This window comes from Phragmites australis, chromosome 16 (genome assembly GCF_958298935.1).
Source record: "Phragmites australis chromosome 16, lpPhrAust1.1, whole genome shotgun sequence".
Lineage (NCBI taxonomy): Eukaryota > Viridiplantae > Streptophyta > Magnoliopsida > Poales > Poaceae > Phragmites > Phragmites australis.
The window spans coordinates 27,897,656-27,911,990 of record NC_084936.1 but is presented as its reverse complement, the minus strand read 5'-3'; the positions used below and the strand labels follow the sequence as shown (position 1 = coordinate 27,911,990).

Here is a 14,335-nt window from a genome sequence, read left to right as displayed (position 1 = left end):
GGCCCCATTGTCCAAGTACCAGACCTCAGAGATGGAGCCTCCCTCCGTTGTGTCGCGCAGTTTTGACTTCAATTTCTCCTCATTCAGTAGCACGGCTCCCTGCTGGTGCTGTTGTTCTTGTGCTGGCTCTTTTACCATGAGTAGTAGGGCCATCTTGGTGTCGTCAGCATGAGTGAGATGTGTCTCCTCTTCCTTCTTCTTCGGTGCCTTGCACTTGTTCGCGTAGTGCCCCATCTTGTAGTAGTTGAAGCACTTGATGTGGCTCTTGTTGCAGCGACCGCCGCCCGAGCCGCTCTCCTCGTCATTGCGTGACATCCCGCCGTAACCACCTTTGCCACGGCCTCTGTCGCGTCCACGACCACCCCGGCCACGGTTGCTGCTATCTGCAGTAAGGTGGGATTTCCCCTTGTTGCTTGATGAGGAGTTGCCACCATCCTTCTTCTGTCGCGCCTACCACTCGGCTTGAGTGAACAGAAGCTATCTGTTGCCGATGCTATTGCCACCAGATGCACGCAAGCGAGTACATTCTTCAAATGCCTTAAGCCGCACCATGGCTTCCTCGAACGGCATCTTGTTGAGGTCGTAGAACTGCTCGATCTCGGCGATCACACTCAGGAATTGATCCGGCATTGTGTCGAATAGCTTTTTGACCAATGCAGCGTCGTCGAGCATCTCCCCTAGGTTTGCGTACCTGACAGACATGCTGTTGAGCTTTCTGGCGTACTGGTCCAGGCTCTCTCCCTCCTACATGCGCATGGCATTGAAGTCGCTCTTCAACGTTAGAAGCTGCACGTTCTTGATACGATCCGCGCTGACGAACCTTGTCTTGAGACAATCCCAGACCTCCTTCGCAGTTTCTTCCTTGCCACCTACATCAGGAGATCCTCCGGGAGCGCTTGGAAGAGATGCGACTTTGCCTTCTTATCCTTCTTCTCATCGACGGCCTCACCGACCACCAGCTCGACTGCCTCCCAGATGCCTTGATCTTCCATCATCGCCTGCACGCAAATCACCCAGCTCATGTAGTTTGTCGCTGTCAGCTGTGGGTACAGGAACGGCCCACCGCCGCTCTCCTGCACCACTTCGCTCTGAGGAACGATCGATATCTTCACAAGTTAGTGCTGCGCACTACCAGCTCTGATACCATATGTTGGGCCCGACCACTAGATCACGAACGCGACCACTCCGGATTCACGACAACGCAAGCGACCATGATTCTCGACCACCCGAGCGACCAGTCGTACGTGCTCGACCACGACTAGTCTGGCTATCCGTCGTGTACGTGCTTCTCTCGATCACGCCGATCGACCAGCAATGCCCAGCTACTCCTGAGTCACGTACTACTCGGCGAGAACGACCTCGCGTATCTCGATGAGAAGCAAATAGAACGTCAAACAATAGAAACTCGACGAGAATAATAAAACAAGACAAAAACTCTCTAGAGGAAATTTTAGACTCTATTAAACTTGTGACTTGCATAACTCTGTGTCTTGCTTACAAAAATTAGAGATTACAACTCATATTTATAGTGGCCTGCTAGCTTTGAATCCTAACACGAATCATGCCATCGCATGATCCGACTCTGACTCAAACTCTATACACATATGAACGACGTTATAGCCGTATATGAACCATATACGAACTCCTTGCTTCCACACCGTCATGAAATGAGTCCTCGAGGCCCACGACAAGGATTAAGTCCAACAAGCCTAAAGAGGCTGTTGCTGTCAAGCTGCTCAAGCTATGGGTCATGGTTCCTAATGTCTGTCAATGACTAATGCATCCTTAGTGGAACCCAAACTTCTACTATGTCGCAAGATAATTGCAATGTAATATGTTGGAATGTCCAGGGCTTGAATGCGCTGGCGAAACGGGCAAATGTTAGGCTGGTCACTGAAACAGATGGGGCTATAATTGCTTGCCTCTAGGAGAACAAAATCTCCTCATGGGCACAACAGCTAGTTACGGAAACCTTGGGTCCCTGTTTCTCACAAAACTACGTTTCCCTTCCTGCTCTTAGGGACTCGGGTGGCATACTACTCTCCTGCTCTGATTCTTACTTCACTTTGTCAGACATTAGAACAACGACACACATGGTATTCGCAACCATCTCAATGCTAAAAGATAACTTCATTTGGTCCCTGATGGTGGTTTATGGACCTCAGGAAGATGCATAGAAGATCACTTTTTGCAGGGATTGCAAGACCTAAAAGAACATATGAACCCTTGTTGGATGGTGTGTGGGGACTTCAACCTCATATACAAAGCTGAGGACAAGAACAATGGTAGAACAAACAAGCGGATGATGCAAAATTTCAGAGATGCGCTAGACATTATGCAACTAAAAGAACTGAAGCTAAATGAAAGAAGATTTATGTGGTCTAACCAACAAGAAAACCCAACCTTAACAAGAATAGACAAGTGCTTCTACACTGCAGACTGGGAACTGATGTTCCCCAATGCCTACATGCAGGCCATGTCATCAAACGGGTCAGACCACTATCCTTTATTTATCACCAGAAACTAGGTCTGCTCATGGGTAGCCCTGCCCGGTAAGCCTGACCTGAATTGGCCCAGTCCGACCAGTGCACAAGCCCGGGCTCGAGCTTAACTTCCCAGCCCGTAGATTTTTCGGCCAGAATCGGGCTTCAAAAGTAGGCCCAAAACCCGAAAAATCCCAAGAAAACTCAGAAAATCTCGAGCCTAGCCTAAAAAAACCCGCTATCAGGTTGGGCTCGGGCCTAGAAGCTCGGCCGGTGTTGGGCTCAGGCTAGTGGTTTTTCCATCGAGCTTTTCAAAGCCTGGCCTGAAGCCCGGTCCAGCCTTTGAACAGTTATACCGGAAACCTCCTAAGAAGTGGATATAGTGTCTATCACTTTGAGTCGTATTAGATTCAGATGCTAGGATTCATGGAAATGGTACAAACAAGCTGGGAAAAGCCAGTCCAGATAAAGGACCCAATGTTGACGATGCACGTCAAGATGTTGCATTTGTAGAAGGACTTAAGGCGATGGAAACAAAGGATGATTGGGGACACGCTGCTGTGTTTGGCAATTGCTCAAGATGTGATACTGAGGTTAGATCGGGCAGAGGAAAGGCATGCCCTTTCTTCAGATGAGAAGGAATTCAGGAAGTTCCTCAAGAGGAAGGTGCTTGGACTGGCGGCATTAGAGAAGACACGGCTCAGATAGCATGCCCAACTGTCTTGGATCAGGAAAGTGGATGTAAACTCTAAATTCTTCTAGCTAAAGGCCAATGCAAGGAAGAGAAAGAACTTCATTCAAAGTCTCCAAACTGCAAATGGTACGGTAACCTGCATGAGGTAAAAGTAGAGGAACTACATTAATACTTTAAAGAACACATTGGCACAACCATGTAGAGAAAATTGGCTATAAATTGGGAGGCTCTTGAGTACCAGCAGTTGGACCTCGATGACCTAAAGAGCCATTTGAGGAAGAAGAGGTCCTTGGAACTATCAAATTGATTCCACCAGAAAAGTCACCGGGGTCGGGTTCTTTCATTGGCCTATTCTATAAGAAGTGATGGGCTATAATTAAAAATGACCTACTGGCTGCTCTTCATGCTTTTCATGACTTAAGATGCGCCGACCCACACTGCCTTAACAATGAATATTCTATTAGTGCCTAAGTGAGTAGATGAGACAAGAGTTACTGAGTACAGACCGATAAGTCTCATTAATATATTCACAAAAATCATCTCAAAATTGTTGGAAAATAGGCTTGCGCTAAGACTGAATGAAATCATCTCGCGAGGACAAAATGTCTATATCAAAAAGAGGTGCATCCATGACAACTTTGTATACGTACAATGTGCCATACGCGAGCTACAAAAGAAAAGGATATCGTCATTGTTTGTGAAGCTGGACATATCAAAGTCTTTTGATTCGGTAAGTTGGGCCTACCTGTTCGAGGTTATAGCAGCGCTTGGTTTCCGGCAAAGATGGCACGACTAGATAACTCAATTGCTTGCCTCTTCCTCTTCCCGCATCCTTCTAAATAGGGAGCCAGGGCAACCTTCCAACCATGCGCGGGGGCTGAGACAGGGAGATCCTCTCTCTCTTATGCTGTTTATTATGGCAATTGATCCCTTGCAGCGTCTGTTGCAGCTTGCAGAGCATAGATGCACCCTGAAGCTAGTGTTGCCAGAAAAGGCAAAGCTACGCAACTCATTATACATTGATGACGCTGCTATTTTTACAAATTCGGATCGAGATGAGATTAAAGCAATCAATGAAATCCTCAAGGCTTTTGGAAAATGCTCAGGATTGCTCACGAATCTGGCAAAGACAGAAATATTCCCGATTAGGTGCCAAGGAATTAACCTTGCTGAAATGCTTGCTGAATTCCCATGAGAAATTACATCTTTCCCATGCAAGTACCTTGGACTCCCACTACACATGAGAAAATTGATCTTCAACCTTTGTTGGATAAGTTAGGAGGAAGGTTACTTGGATGGAAAGGCCGGCTATTCTCCCTAGCTGGCAAGGAAACATTGGTCAAAACGGTGCTCTCCTCACAATCAACGTACCACCTCACCGTCTTCCTCTACAAAAATGGCTCTCTAAGAGAATTAATCGAATCAGACAGGCTTTTCTTTGGAAAGGGGAGGAGCCAGAAAAAGTTAGTGGAGCTCACTCACTAGTTAACTGGAGGAGCACAGCTAGGCCAAAAGATCTTGGAGGACTTGGTATCTTGGACATTTAATGGCTCGCAAGAGCACTGCGAATTCGATGGTTGTGGTACCAATGGATAGACAAGGATAGACCTTGGGCTAGGATGTTGGTGTCGTGTGATGCAATTGATAGATATCTCTTCATGATCTCAACCGAGGTCAGAATCGTTGATGGTAAACAGGCCAGCTTCTGGAATGATAGTTGGCTTAATGGAATGGCACCAACAGTAATTGCACCGGACCTATACAGGCTAGCCAGGAGAAAGTTCAGAGTGGTGTAGAAAGAGCTGCAAAATGATAACTGGGTCCGTAACCTAAGAGCTCTTACAACCCACGAGGAACTCTCCCAATTCGTTGAACTTTGGAATGCCCTGTAGCAAGCTCATCTTCACCTAGCAGCTGAAGATCACATCACATGAAAATGGACACCGGATGGCATGTACAACACAAAGAGTGCTTACAATATTTAGTTTAGGGGGACGGTGAAACGTTACAACATGATACCGATTTGGACAGCCAAGACTGAGCCGAAGTGCAAAACGTTCGCATGGTTACTTATTCAGGGGAAAATATTAACTGCTGAAAACTTGGCAAAAAAAAGGCTGGCCTCATGATCAACGCTGCAAGTTGTGCAAAGCGGCGAATGAAAGCACAAAACACTTAGCCAAGGACTGCATCTTCACACTGGCAAGTATGGCTTTACGTGGCGCAATGGTACAGGTGGACTAATGTGCCGGCTCTATCAGACTACCCCAATTTACGACAATGGTGGCGCCAAGCAAGATGAAAGATCAGCAAAGAGACCCGAAGATATTTCAATGGCGGAGTGATTTACTTCTGGTGGAATGTATGGAAAGAGAGAAACAAACGGGTTTTTCAGGCCCAAAGCCTAGACCCGGAGTCGGTTGCAAGGATGACAAAGGAAGATATTGATCAACGGCACCTCGCATGGAGCTCGGGCAACACGGGGGACATGAGTAGTTGCTTTCTTTTGTATATTTATGGGGTACTGAGTTGGCTATCTAGGATGCATTCTTGGAGTGCGGGGGCTTTCACCCCTTCTGTGTGTGTTTTGTTGAGAACTCTCGCTGGCCATCCCGATCGAGGGACCTAACTTGTTTTCTTTCTCTCCTCCTTTTAATACAACACGTCAATTCTCTTGCCGACAATTAAAAAAAAGAATGTGCAGTGGATTGATGAATCATGCGGCCTGGAATCTGCCGGTGCATGCATATGCACATCATTTCTCTTCTCAGCAATGTGCAGTGGATTGATGAATCATGCGGCCTGGAAGAGTGCACCGATCTGTGCAGCACCAGCAGCACCCCAGAAGATGCAGGGCTCCGGCTATATATACCTGAGCCGCACCCCAGGGCCAAACCACACATGCAGTTGTAGTAGCAGCAGTAGCACCATCTAGCTCCTCTTGTGACTCAGGGAAGGAAGTAAGAAAGAGATTCTGGTTTCTTCTCTCTGCCAAAGCTAGAGAAGAGCAAAGATCTCTTGAGCTCTAGCTAGCCCGTCTAGCTAGTCTCTCTCCTCTTCCTATCCTCCTCACTAACTAACACCTTCGTCAGTTCACCGCCATCAGCAGCAATGGCAGGAGGTTTCTTTTCCATGGCTCACCCGGCGATCACCCTCTCCGGCGTTGCAGGTAAATATTCATGCCGTCCGGGCCATGACCGGCGACCATGCATGCAAGTGCTGAACTGATCTGGCCCATGCATGTATCCTTCCTTCGTGTTGCGTTCTGCTAGATCGTACATGTGACCTTTTCTTCTTACTTTCTTGTGGAATTTTCACATCACCTTTTGTGCGTATGGTTTCTTTCGGTGTCGTACGTTCTGCTAGATTTTGTGCACCTGACCGACATGACGACGTACAAGATTTCCATTTTACCTTTTTTATTCTCCTTCTTTCGTTGTTAATATGCCGAGCAGTTTTTCTTTTCGTTTGTGCCATTGCACCGTAGTGCACACACACCTTTTTGTGTTCTAGGCATGCATGCAGCTCACACAGGACAAGAAACAGTCTTGTTGATTGATCAATAGCTTTCATCATTTGCTGTTATACTACTCCATCTTCTTGAATTTTATGTCCCGGCCCGTTGATCTACTTTTTCTTGTCTAGCAGTGATCACTGGCACAGGTCACATACCCTAGTGTATAGCCTCTCCAAAATTGAACACCTTCTGTTTCTAGCTAGAACACACACATGCTGAGCTGCTGGCCTCGTATTCATGCATGCATCGCCTAGCAACTTTTCAACTGAAGAATGGTATGTAGGAGTGCACCACCTGTATATTTCTTGAAAGTACTATACTCCATTGCGCATTTAGTCACGGATTAAAACTGGCAGCTCATCATGCACTCTCTCGGAATCAGTACTATATATGCTCTCCTTGAAATGGCGATTGGTTGAGCAGTGAGGAAATTAAGCGTGTGCCTGCAACTTTGCCATGTTGCACCTTTAATTAAACAAACACACAATCTACAAGCTAGCTTTCTAATTGGACACATTTTTGTGTGCATCTGTGAACAATCTGAAAGAATATCACTGACAAGTCGTGGTGTGCCGTTCTTCTTCCTTCCTTGCAGGAAACATCATATCCTTCCTGGTGTTCCTCGCACCAGTGTAAGTTTTCTCTTCACTGTGCCCGTCGATCGTTTCAGACTTCATTTTCATGCGATCTTTGATTGACCTCGATGTATGCATGCATGCGTGTATGGTGCTATGCAGCACGACGTTCCTGCAGGTGTACCGCAAGAAGTCGACGGGTGGGTTCAGCTCCGTGCCGTACGTGGTGGCGCTCTTCAGCTCGGTGCTCTGGGTCTTCTACGCGCTCGTCAAGACCAACTCCAGGCCTCTGCTCACCATCAACGCCTTGGGCTTCGGCGTCGAGGCCGCCTACATCGTCTTCTACCTCGTGTACGCGCCCCGGAGGGCCAGGGTCAGGACCATCGCCTACTTCCTGCTGCTGGACGTGTCGGCCTTTGCGCTCGTCGTCGTGAGTACCCTCTACCTCGTCGCCCGGCCCTACCGGGTCAAGTTCCTCGGCAGCGTCTGCCTCGCCTTCTCCATGGCCGTCTTCGCCGCGCCGCTCAGCATCATCGTTAAGGTGGTGAAGACGAAGAGCGTGGAGTTCATGCCCATCAGCCTGTCCTTCTGCCTCACCCTGAGCGCCGTCGCCTGGTTCTGCTACGGCCTCTTCACCAAGGACCCCTACGTCATGGTAATTACCATTCAGTAATTGAGCTTCGAATAAATTAACACCTCAGACATGCATGACAAGACTCTCTGACCGACCATGCATGCATGCATTGTGCAGTACCCGAACGTCGGCGGCTTCTTCTTCAGCTGCATCCAGATGGGGCTCTACTTCTGGTACCGGAAGCCCAGGAACGTTAACGCCGTGCTTCCGACCACGACCGACGGCGCCGCCCCGACCTTGAAGGGGCAGGTGATCGAGCTGCCCGCCCACACCATCGCCATCCTGTCCGTGAGCCCCATCCCCGTCCTCGGCGTGCACAAGATCGAGGTGGTCGAGCAGGCAGTTGGGGACGACGGCGACAAGGACCAGCAGCAGAAGGCCGCCGCTGCCGCCACCGAGACCTGCAGGATGGAGACGAATGCCGAGGGCAACAAGCCGGAGGTCATCGAGATCTTCGCCGCTGTGTGATCATCAACACGCGCCGGTGGATACGTCGCGCGAACTCTTGCAAGCATCTGTCATCTATATGGGTGTGTGTCGTAACTGATCGTTTAGTTGAGTTCCTCCTCTAGTTAAGTAGTAGTCGTTGGTGCTAATAAGGCGAGCTAGCTAGCTACGTACTATGCATGCGTGTGCTCTAGTACGTTGCAGTCTTATGGTCCTCCGGTGTGTGTGTAACGCATGCGGTATCAGATGCAGCATGGGGAGATAATATTGTAACAGGGCATCTATTTTAACTTACACATTTCCTACATTTCAGGCGCCTGAAATCTCCGAGAACTTTCATACGCCCATGTGAACACGCCGGCAAGGGGTTCCCAACAGGGGATTGATTGGGGGGGGGGGGGGAGGGTGTTTCCTTCATCACCAGCTTTAGAGGAAGCTTTGGGGGAGGCAGGCCGGCCCAGCGAAGGAGGCAGGCGCGGGGTGGGGCACCACCAGCCGTAGGCGGCAGAGGACGTTCGTTGGGCTAGGGTGAGGCGGAAAAGCACAAAAATGAGAGGTTAGCGAGGGAGGGCGGCGGCCGAGGATCCAACGGTAGGGTCGTCGCCGGAGACGTCCGGAGGAGGGCGGGAGGCGGGGAAGTGAGCGACGTAGTCGATGGGGGAGAAGAACAGTGCGCGCATGCGAGAGGAGGAAGAAAGAACTGCGGCTGTCCAATTGAAATCCGACAGCACGGGAGTGTCGCCTGAAAAAATAGCTGTTTTCAGGTGTCTGAAGGATAGCACGGGCCTTTAACTTAACATATTATTTGTGTGAACACCCTTGCCCCTGCCACTTCAGTTTGTGTCATAGTCCATCCGGTCATAAAAATATGATGTTTTGAACAAGGTTTGATCAAACTTCTTAAGTTTTGACTAACTGTAGTTTTTAAAATATTTAATTTTGAAACATTAACATCATACGTGTACATTTGTCTTCATAAATGCTTTTATAATATCACAAATTTATTAGATGTTATAAACACATTTTAATAAAAAATAGTGATCAAAGTTATGCATTAAAGACTATGTATGAGAGTATATAGTTTCTCTTCTCCTGATCAACTAAGTATATATTAAAGAACAAGAAACTGAACCTTAAACTACTAAGAGCAAACGTTTTTTTTTAAATAGCAAAATGACCAGTCCCTCGTTTCTTCACTGAGATGAGTAGATGTGGTGGGCTTGCTCTAGCACATGAACCGATCAAACGTGAGGCTACCAGCTCATGACGTGCGTGCATGCACTTGGTACGGTTCCATGCATGGGCTCATGGCAACTTGGCAACGGTGAAGGATCTGCCGCGCGAAGATGCTGTCGCAGAAGCAACTAACGGTATGATGGCGTACGTGGCCAATCGTTTCATTTGTTGGTTGGCCCAGAGCACACACGTTTGCCTTTGTGCTCGGAATATTCGGGCTCACTAGATTTTTTTTTTTCTTCCCTCGAGAGAGAAAAGTGCGCATGCAGCACAACAAGATTTCCCTGCGTCTACTCTACCTTGAAAGAGGGAGGAGAAAATTCTATTGTAGGACATACGGATGTATGATTTATTAGAATTGTTTATTTATATTGAAGTGTTAGGTGAAAAAATCATAAGATACGTGAGAGAATCAACCGATAAATGAGTATCAGTTGGGAGAGATGGACGATCAAGATAGACCTTGCATGCAGTATCAGTTAGGAGAGATGGACGATCAAGATAGATATTGCGTGCGCAAGGGCATGCAGAGTTTCATTTCCCCTCGAAAGGGCAGCAAAAATGTGCAGTAGTATAGGCCATAGGATGATGATCCATCTGGTGGGGAATGCAACTCTATAATGTGTTGCGTACGCATGACCTATCTCGGCCGTCTATCCATATCACCTGATACTTATCCATCCGTTGATTCTCTCACCTATCCTATGATTTTCTCACCTACCTCTCCAGCACAAATCTTAACTCAAATGAATGATCCTGATAAGTATTGCGTCCGTATAACCCTATGAAATTTCCCTTCCTCGATCTGGTCTACAATTTGCCTCTGCGCGTTGACTCCCGAACCAACAGTGGATGGAGCGACCGAGTAGGTGCCTCGGTGGCACCCGACATGCACCACCCACTCTGTCGCCGTCCGCACCGCACCACGGTGCAGAGCGAACGGCCAGGCACGCGCGTGCAGAGCACATGAGTGCGTGGTGCGGGGTAGGCGCGGAGGCACACCGCTCCCGGCCACTACTTTCCTTGGCGCGGTGCAAATGAAAAATGCAATCGATCGAGGCTTAACCTAAATCGCAAGTGAAAGTCATGAATTTGATGTTCACACTACTACAAAATATGCCTTATATGCCGACTTATCACTACCAGTGCCTTATGAACCGATAGTGATGGAGTATCACTACCGGTTCGTATCAAGGACCGACATTAAAAGTCCATTCGAAAAGAATCGGCAGTGATAATTAACTATCACTGCCGGTCCTTCTTATAAACCGGCAGTGAAACTTGACTGTCACTGCCAGTTTCAACCGGCAGTGATAATGGATAACAATTTATCTTAAAAAAATTATAAATTTTTCATACGAAGTCGGATGTGGACAAACTTTATATGGAAATTGTAGCCCTCGACGAGATCTACAACTTTGCAGCTAAAAACTTTTTAATTTCAGGTCATTTAGATGCCCAAATAATCATGAAAACTCTTGCATATGACTAAACTTCCAACTTCTCAATTTTTGTTTTGTTGATGTATTCTGAATTCCGGTGTAGACCACCGAGCAGGTACATGTCATGTAGAGCGATGAAGTCATCATGATCGGTTGCCACAAGCAGATCGACCGACCACCATGGTCGATGAACAGATCACCGTGGTCGAGGACCCAACCAGAGGGCCGACTACTTGAGCAGATAAGGAACAATGTCCCTTATCGAGCATATTCTCGATTAGCGTCCTTCTCAATCGGGTTTTTTGAGGAATGTCCTAAAATCACAAGCACTTGCTTATCATAAAAAAAATTCATAACTTTTTCATACGAAGTTGAATGAGGATAAACTTTATATGAAAAGTGTAGCCCTCAACGAGATATACTACTTTGTAGTTGAAAACTTTTTAATTTAAGCTCATTTAAATACCCAAATAATCATAATAAAGTTTCAGAAAACAAGAATCAAAAGGAAAACATATCCTATTATTATCATTAGTACTTTTGTGATGGGATGGCAATGACGTATCGTGCGAGCTAAGAGGTCACTGGTTCGAGTGCACTCTTCCAGGCCGCATGATTCAACAATCCATTGCACATTGCTGAGAAGAGAAATGATGTGCATATGCATGCACCGGCAGATTCCAGGCCGCATGATTCATCGATCCACTGCACATTCTTTTTTTTAACTGTCAGCAAGAGAATTGACATGGTGTATTAAAAGGAGGAGAGAAAGAAAAGAAGTTAGGTCCCTCGACCGGGACGGCCAGCGAGAGTTCTCAACAAAACACATACAAAAGGGGTGAAAGCCCCCGCACTCCAGCAACACAGCCTAGATAGCCAACTCAGTACCCTGTAATGATACAAAAGAAAGCAACTACTCATGTCCCCCGTGTTGCCCAAGCTCCATGCGAGGTGCCGTTGATCAATATCTTCCTTCGTCATCCTTGCAACCAACTCCAGGTCTAGGATTTGGGCCTGAAAAATTCGTATGTTTCTCCCTTTCCATACATTCCACCAAAAGTAAATCACTCCACCATTGAAATCTCTTCGGGTCTCTTTGTTGATCTTTCGTCTTGCTTGGCGCCACCATTGTCATAAATTGGGGTAGTCCGATAGAGACGGCACATTAGTCCACCCGTACCATTGCACCACATAAAGCCATACTTGCCAGTGTGAAGATGCAGTCCTTGGCTAAGTGTTTTGTGCTTTCATTTGCCGCTTTGCACAACTTGCAGTGTTGATCATGAGACCAGCCTTTTTTTTTTGCCAAGTTTTCAGCAGTTAATATTTTCCCCTGAATAAGTAACCATGCAAACGTTTTGTACTTCGGCTCAGTCTTGGCTGTCCAGATTGGTATCATGTTGTAACGTTTCACCGTCCCACTAAACTGAATATTGTAAGCGCTCTTTGTGTTGTACATGTCATCCGGTGTCCATTTCCATGTGATGTGATCTTCAGCTGCTAGGTGAAGATGAGCTCGCTACAGGGCATTCCAGAGTTCAACGAATTGGGAGAGTTCCTCTTGGGTTGTAAGAGCTCTTAGGTTACGGATCCAATTATCATTTTGCAGCTCTTTATGCACCATTCTAAACTTTTGCCTGGCTAGCCTGTATAGGTCCGGTGCAATTACTCTTGGTGCCATTCCATGAAGAGATCTCTGTCGATTGCATCGCATGACACCGTCATCCTAGCCCAAGGTCTATCCTTGTCTATCCATTGGTACCACAGCCATCGAATTCACAATGCTCTTGCGAACCATTCAATGTCCAAGATCCCAAGTCCTCCAAGGTCTTTTGGCCTAGCTATGCTGCTATAGTTAACTAGTGAGTGAGCTCTAGTAACTTTTTTCTGGCTCCTCCCCTTTCCAAAGAAAAGTCTGTTTGATTCGGTCAATTCTCTTAGCGAGCTATTTTTATAGAGGGAAGACGGTGAGGTGGTACGTTGGTTGTGAGGAGAGCACTGTTTTGACCAATGTTTCCTTGCCAGCTAGGGAGAATAGCCAACCTTTCCATCCAGGTAACCTTCATCCTAACTTATCCAACAAAGGTTGAAGGTCAATTTTCTTGTGTGTAGGGGGGTCCAAGGTACTTGCATGGGAAAGATCTAATTTCCTCTGGGAATTCAGCAAGCATTTCAGCAAGGTTAATCCCTTGGCACCTAATCGGGAATATTTCTGTCTTTGCCAGATTCGTGAGCAATCCCGAGCATTTTCCAAAAGCCTTGAGGATTTCATTGATTGCTTTAATCTCATGTTGATCCGGATTTGTGAAAATATCCTCGTCATCAGCGTATAACTTGCCGCGTAGCTTTGCCTTTTCTGGCAACACTAGCTTCAGGGTGCGTCTATGCAAGCTGTAGCAAACACTGCAAGGGATCAATTGCCATGATAAACAACATAGAAAAGAGCGGATCTCCCTGTCTCAGTCCCTGGTTGGAAGGTTGCCCTGGCTCCCCCCATTTAGAAGGACACGGGAAGAGGAAGAGGCAAGCAATTGAGCTATCTAGTCGCGCCATCTCTGACCAAAACCAAGCGCTGCCATAACCTCAAATAGGTAGGCCCAACTTATCAAATCGAAAGCCTTTGATATGTCCAGCTTCACAAACATTGACAATATCCTTTTTCTTTTGTAGCTCACGTATGGCACACTGTACGTATACAAAGTTGTCATGGATGCACTTCTTTTTTATGAAGGCACTTTGTCCTTGCGAGATGATTCCATTCAGTCTTGGCGCAAGCCTATTTGCCAACAATTTTGAGATGATTTTTGTGAAGATATTAATGAGACTTATCGGTTTGTACTCAGTAACTCTTGTCTCATCCACTCACTTAGGCACCAGTAGAATATTTGCATCATTAAGGCAGTGTAGGTTGGCGCATCTTAAGTCATGAAAAGCACGAAGAGCAGCCAGTAGGTCATTTTTAATTATAGCCCATCACTTCTTATAGAATAGGCCAATAAAAGAATCCGGCCCCGATGACTTTTCTGGTGGAATCAATTTGATAATTGCAAGGACCTCTTCTTCACTCGAATGTCTCTTCTAGGTCATCGAGGTCCAATTGCTGGTACTCAAGAGCCTCCCAATTTAGAGCCAATTCTCTCTGCATGGCGGTGCCAATGTGTTCTTTAAAGTATGAATGTAGTTCCTCTGCTTTTTCCTCATGCAGGGTTATCGTACCATTTGCATTTTGGAGACTTTGAATGAAGTTCTTTCTCTTCCTTGCATTGGCCTTTAGTTGGAAGAATTTACAGTTTACATCCTTTTTCCT

The 14,335-nt window shown here is 46.8% G+C and overlaps 1 protein-coding gene across 1 annotated transcript; it reads left to right on the top strand.

Moving 5' to 3' along the window:
* Window positions 1-6,088: 6,088 nt before the first annotated feature.
* LOC133895993 (bidirectional sugar transporter SWEET11-like) lies at window positions 6,089-8,620 on the top strand. Its single transcript, XM_062336515.1, has 4 exons — window positions 6,089-6,346; window positions 7,290-7,326; window positions 7,432-7,924; window positions 8,021-8,620. The coding sequence occupies exons 1-4, from the start codon at window positions 6,289-6,291 to the stop codon at window positions 8,369-8,371; spliced, it is 939 nt and encodes a 312-aa protein (XP_062192499.1). The 5' UTR covers window positions 6,089-6,288; the 3' UTR covers window positions 8,372-8,620.
* The last annotated feature ends 5,715 nt before the right edge of the window (window positions 8,621-14,335 follow it).

Coding starts and splice junctions, on each gene's coding strand:
- LOC133895993 (XM_062336515.1), top strand. CDS start 6,289: ATGGCAGGAGGTTTCTTTTCCATGGCTCACCCGGCGATCACCCTCTCC. Junction 6,347..7,289: donor CACCCTCTCCGGCGTTGCAG/GTAAATATTCAT, acceptor CCTTCCTTGCAG/GAAACATCATATCCTTCCTG. Junction 7,327..7,431: donor CTGGTGTTCCTCGCACCAGT/GTAAGTTTTCTC, acceptor GGTGCTATGCAG/CACGACGTTCCTGCAGGTGT.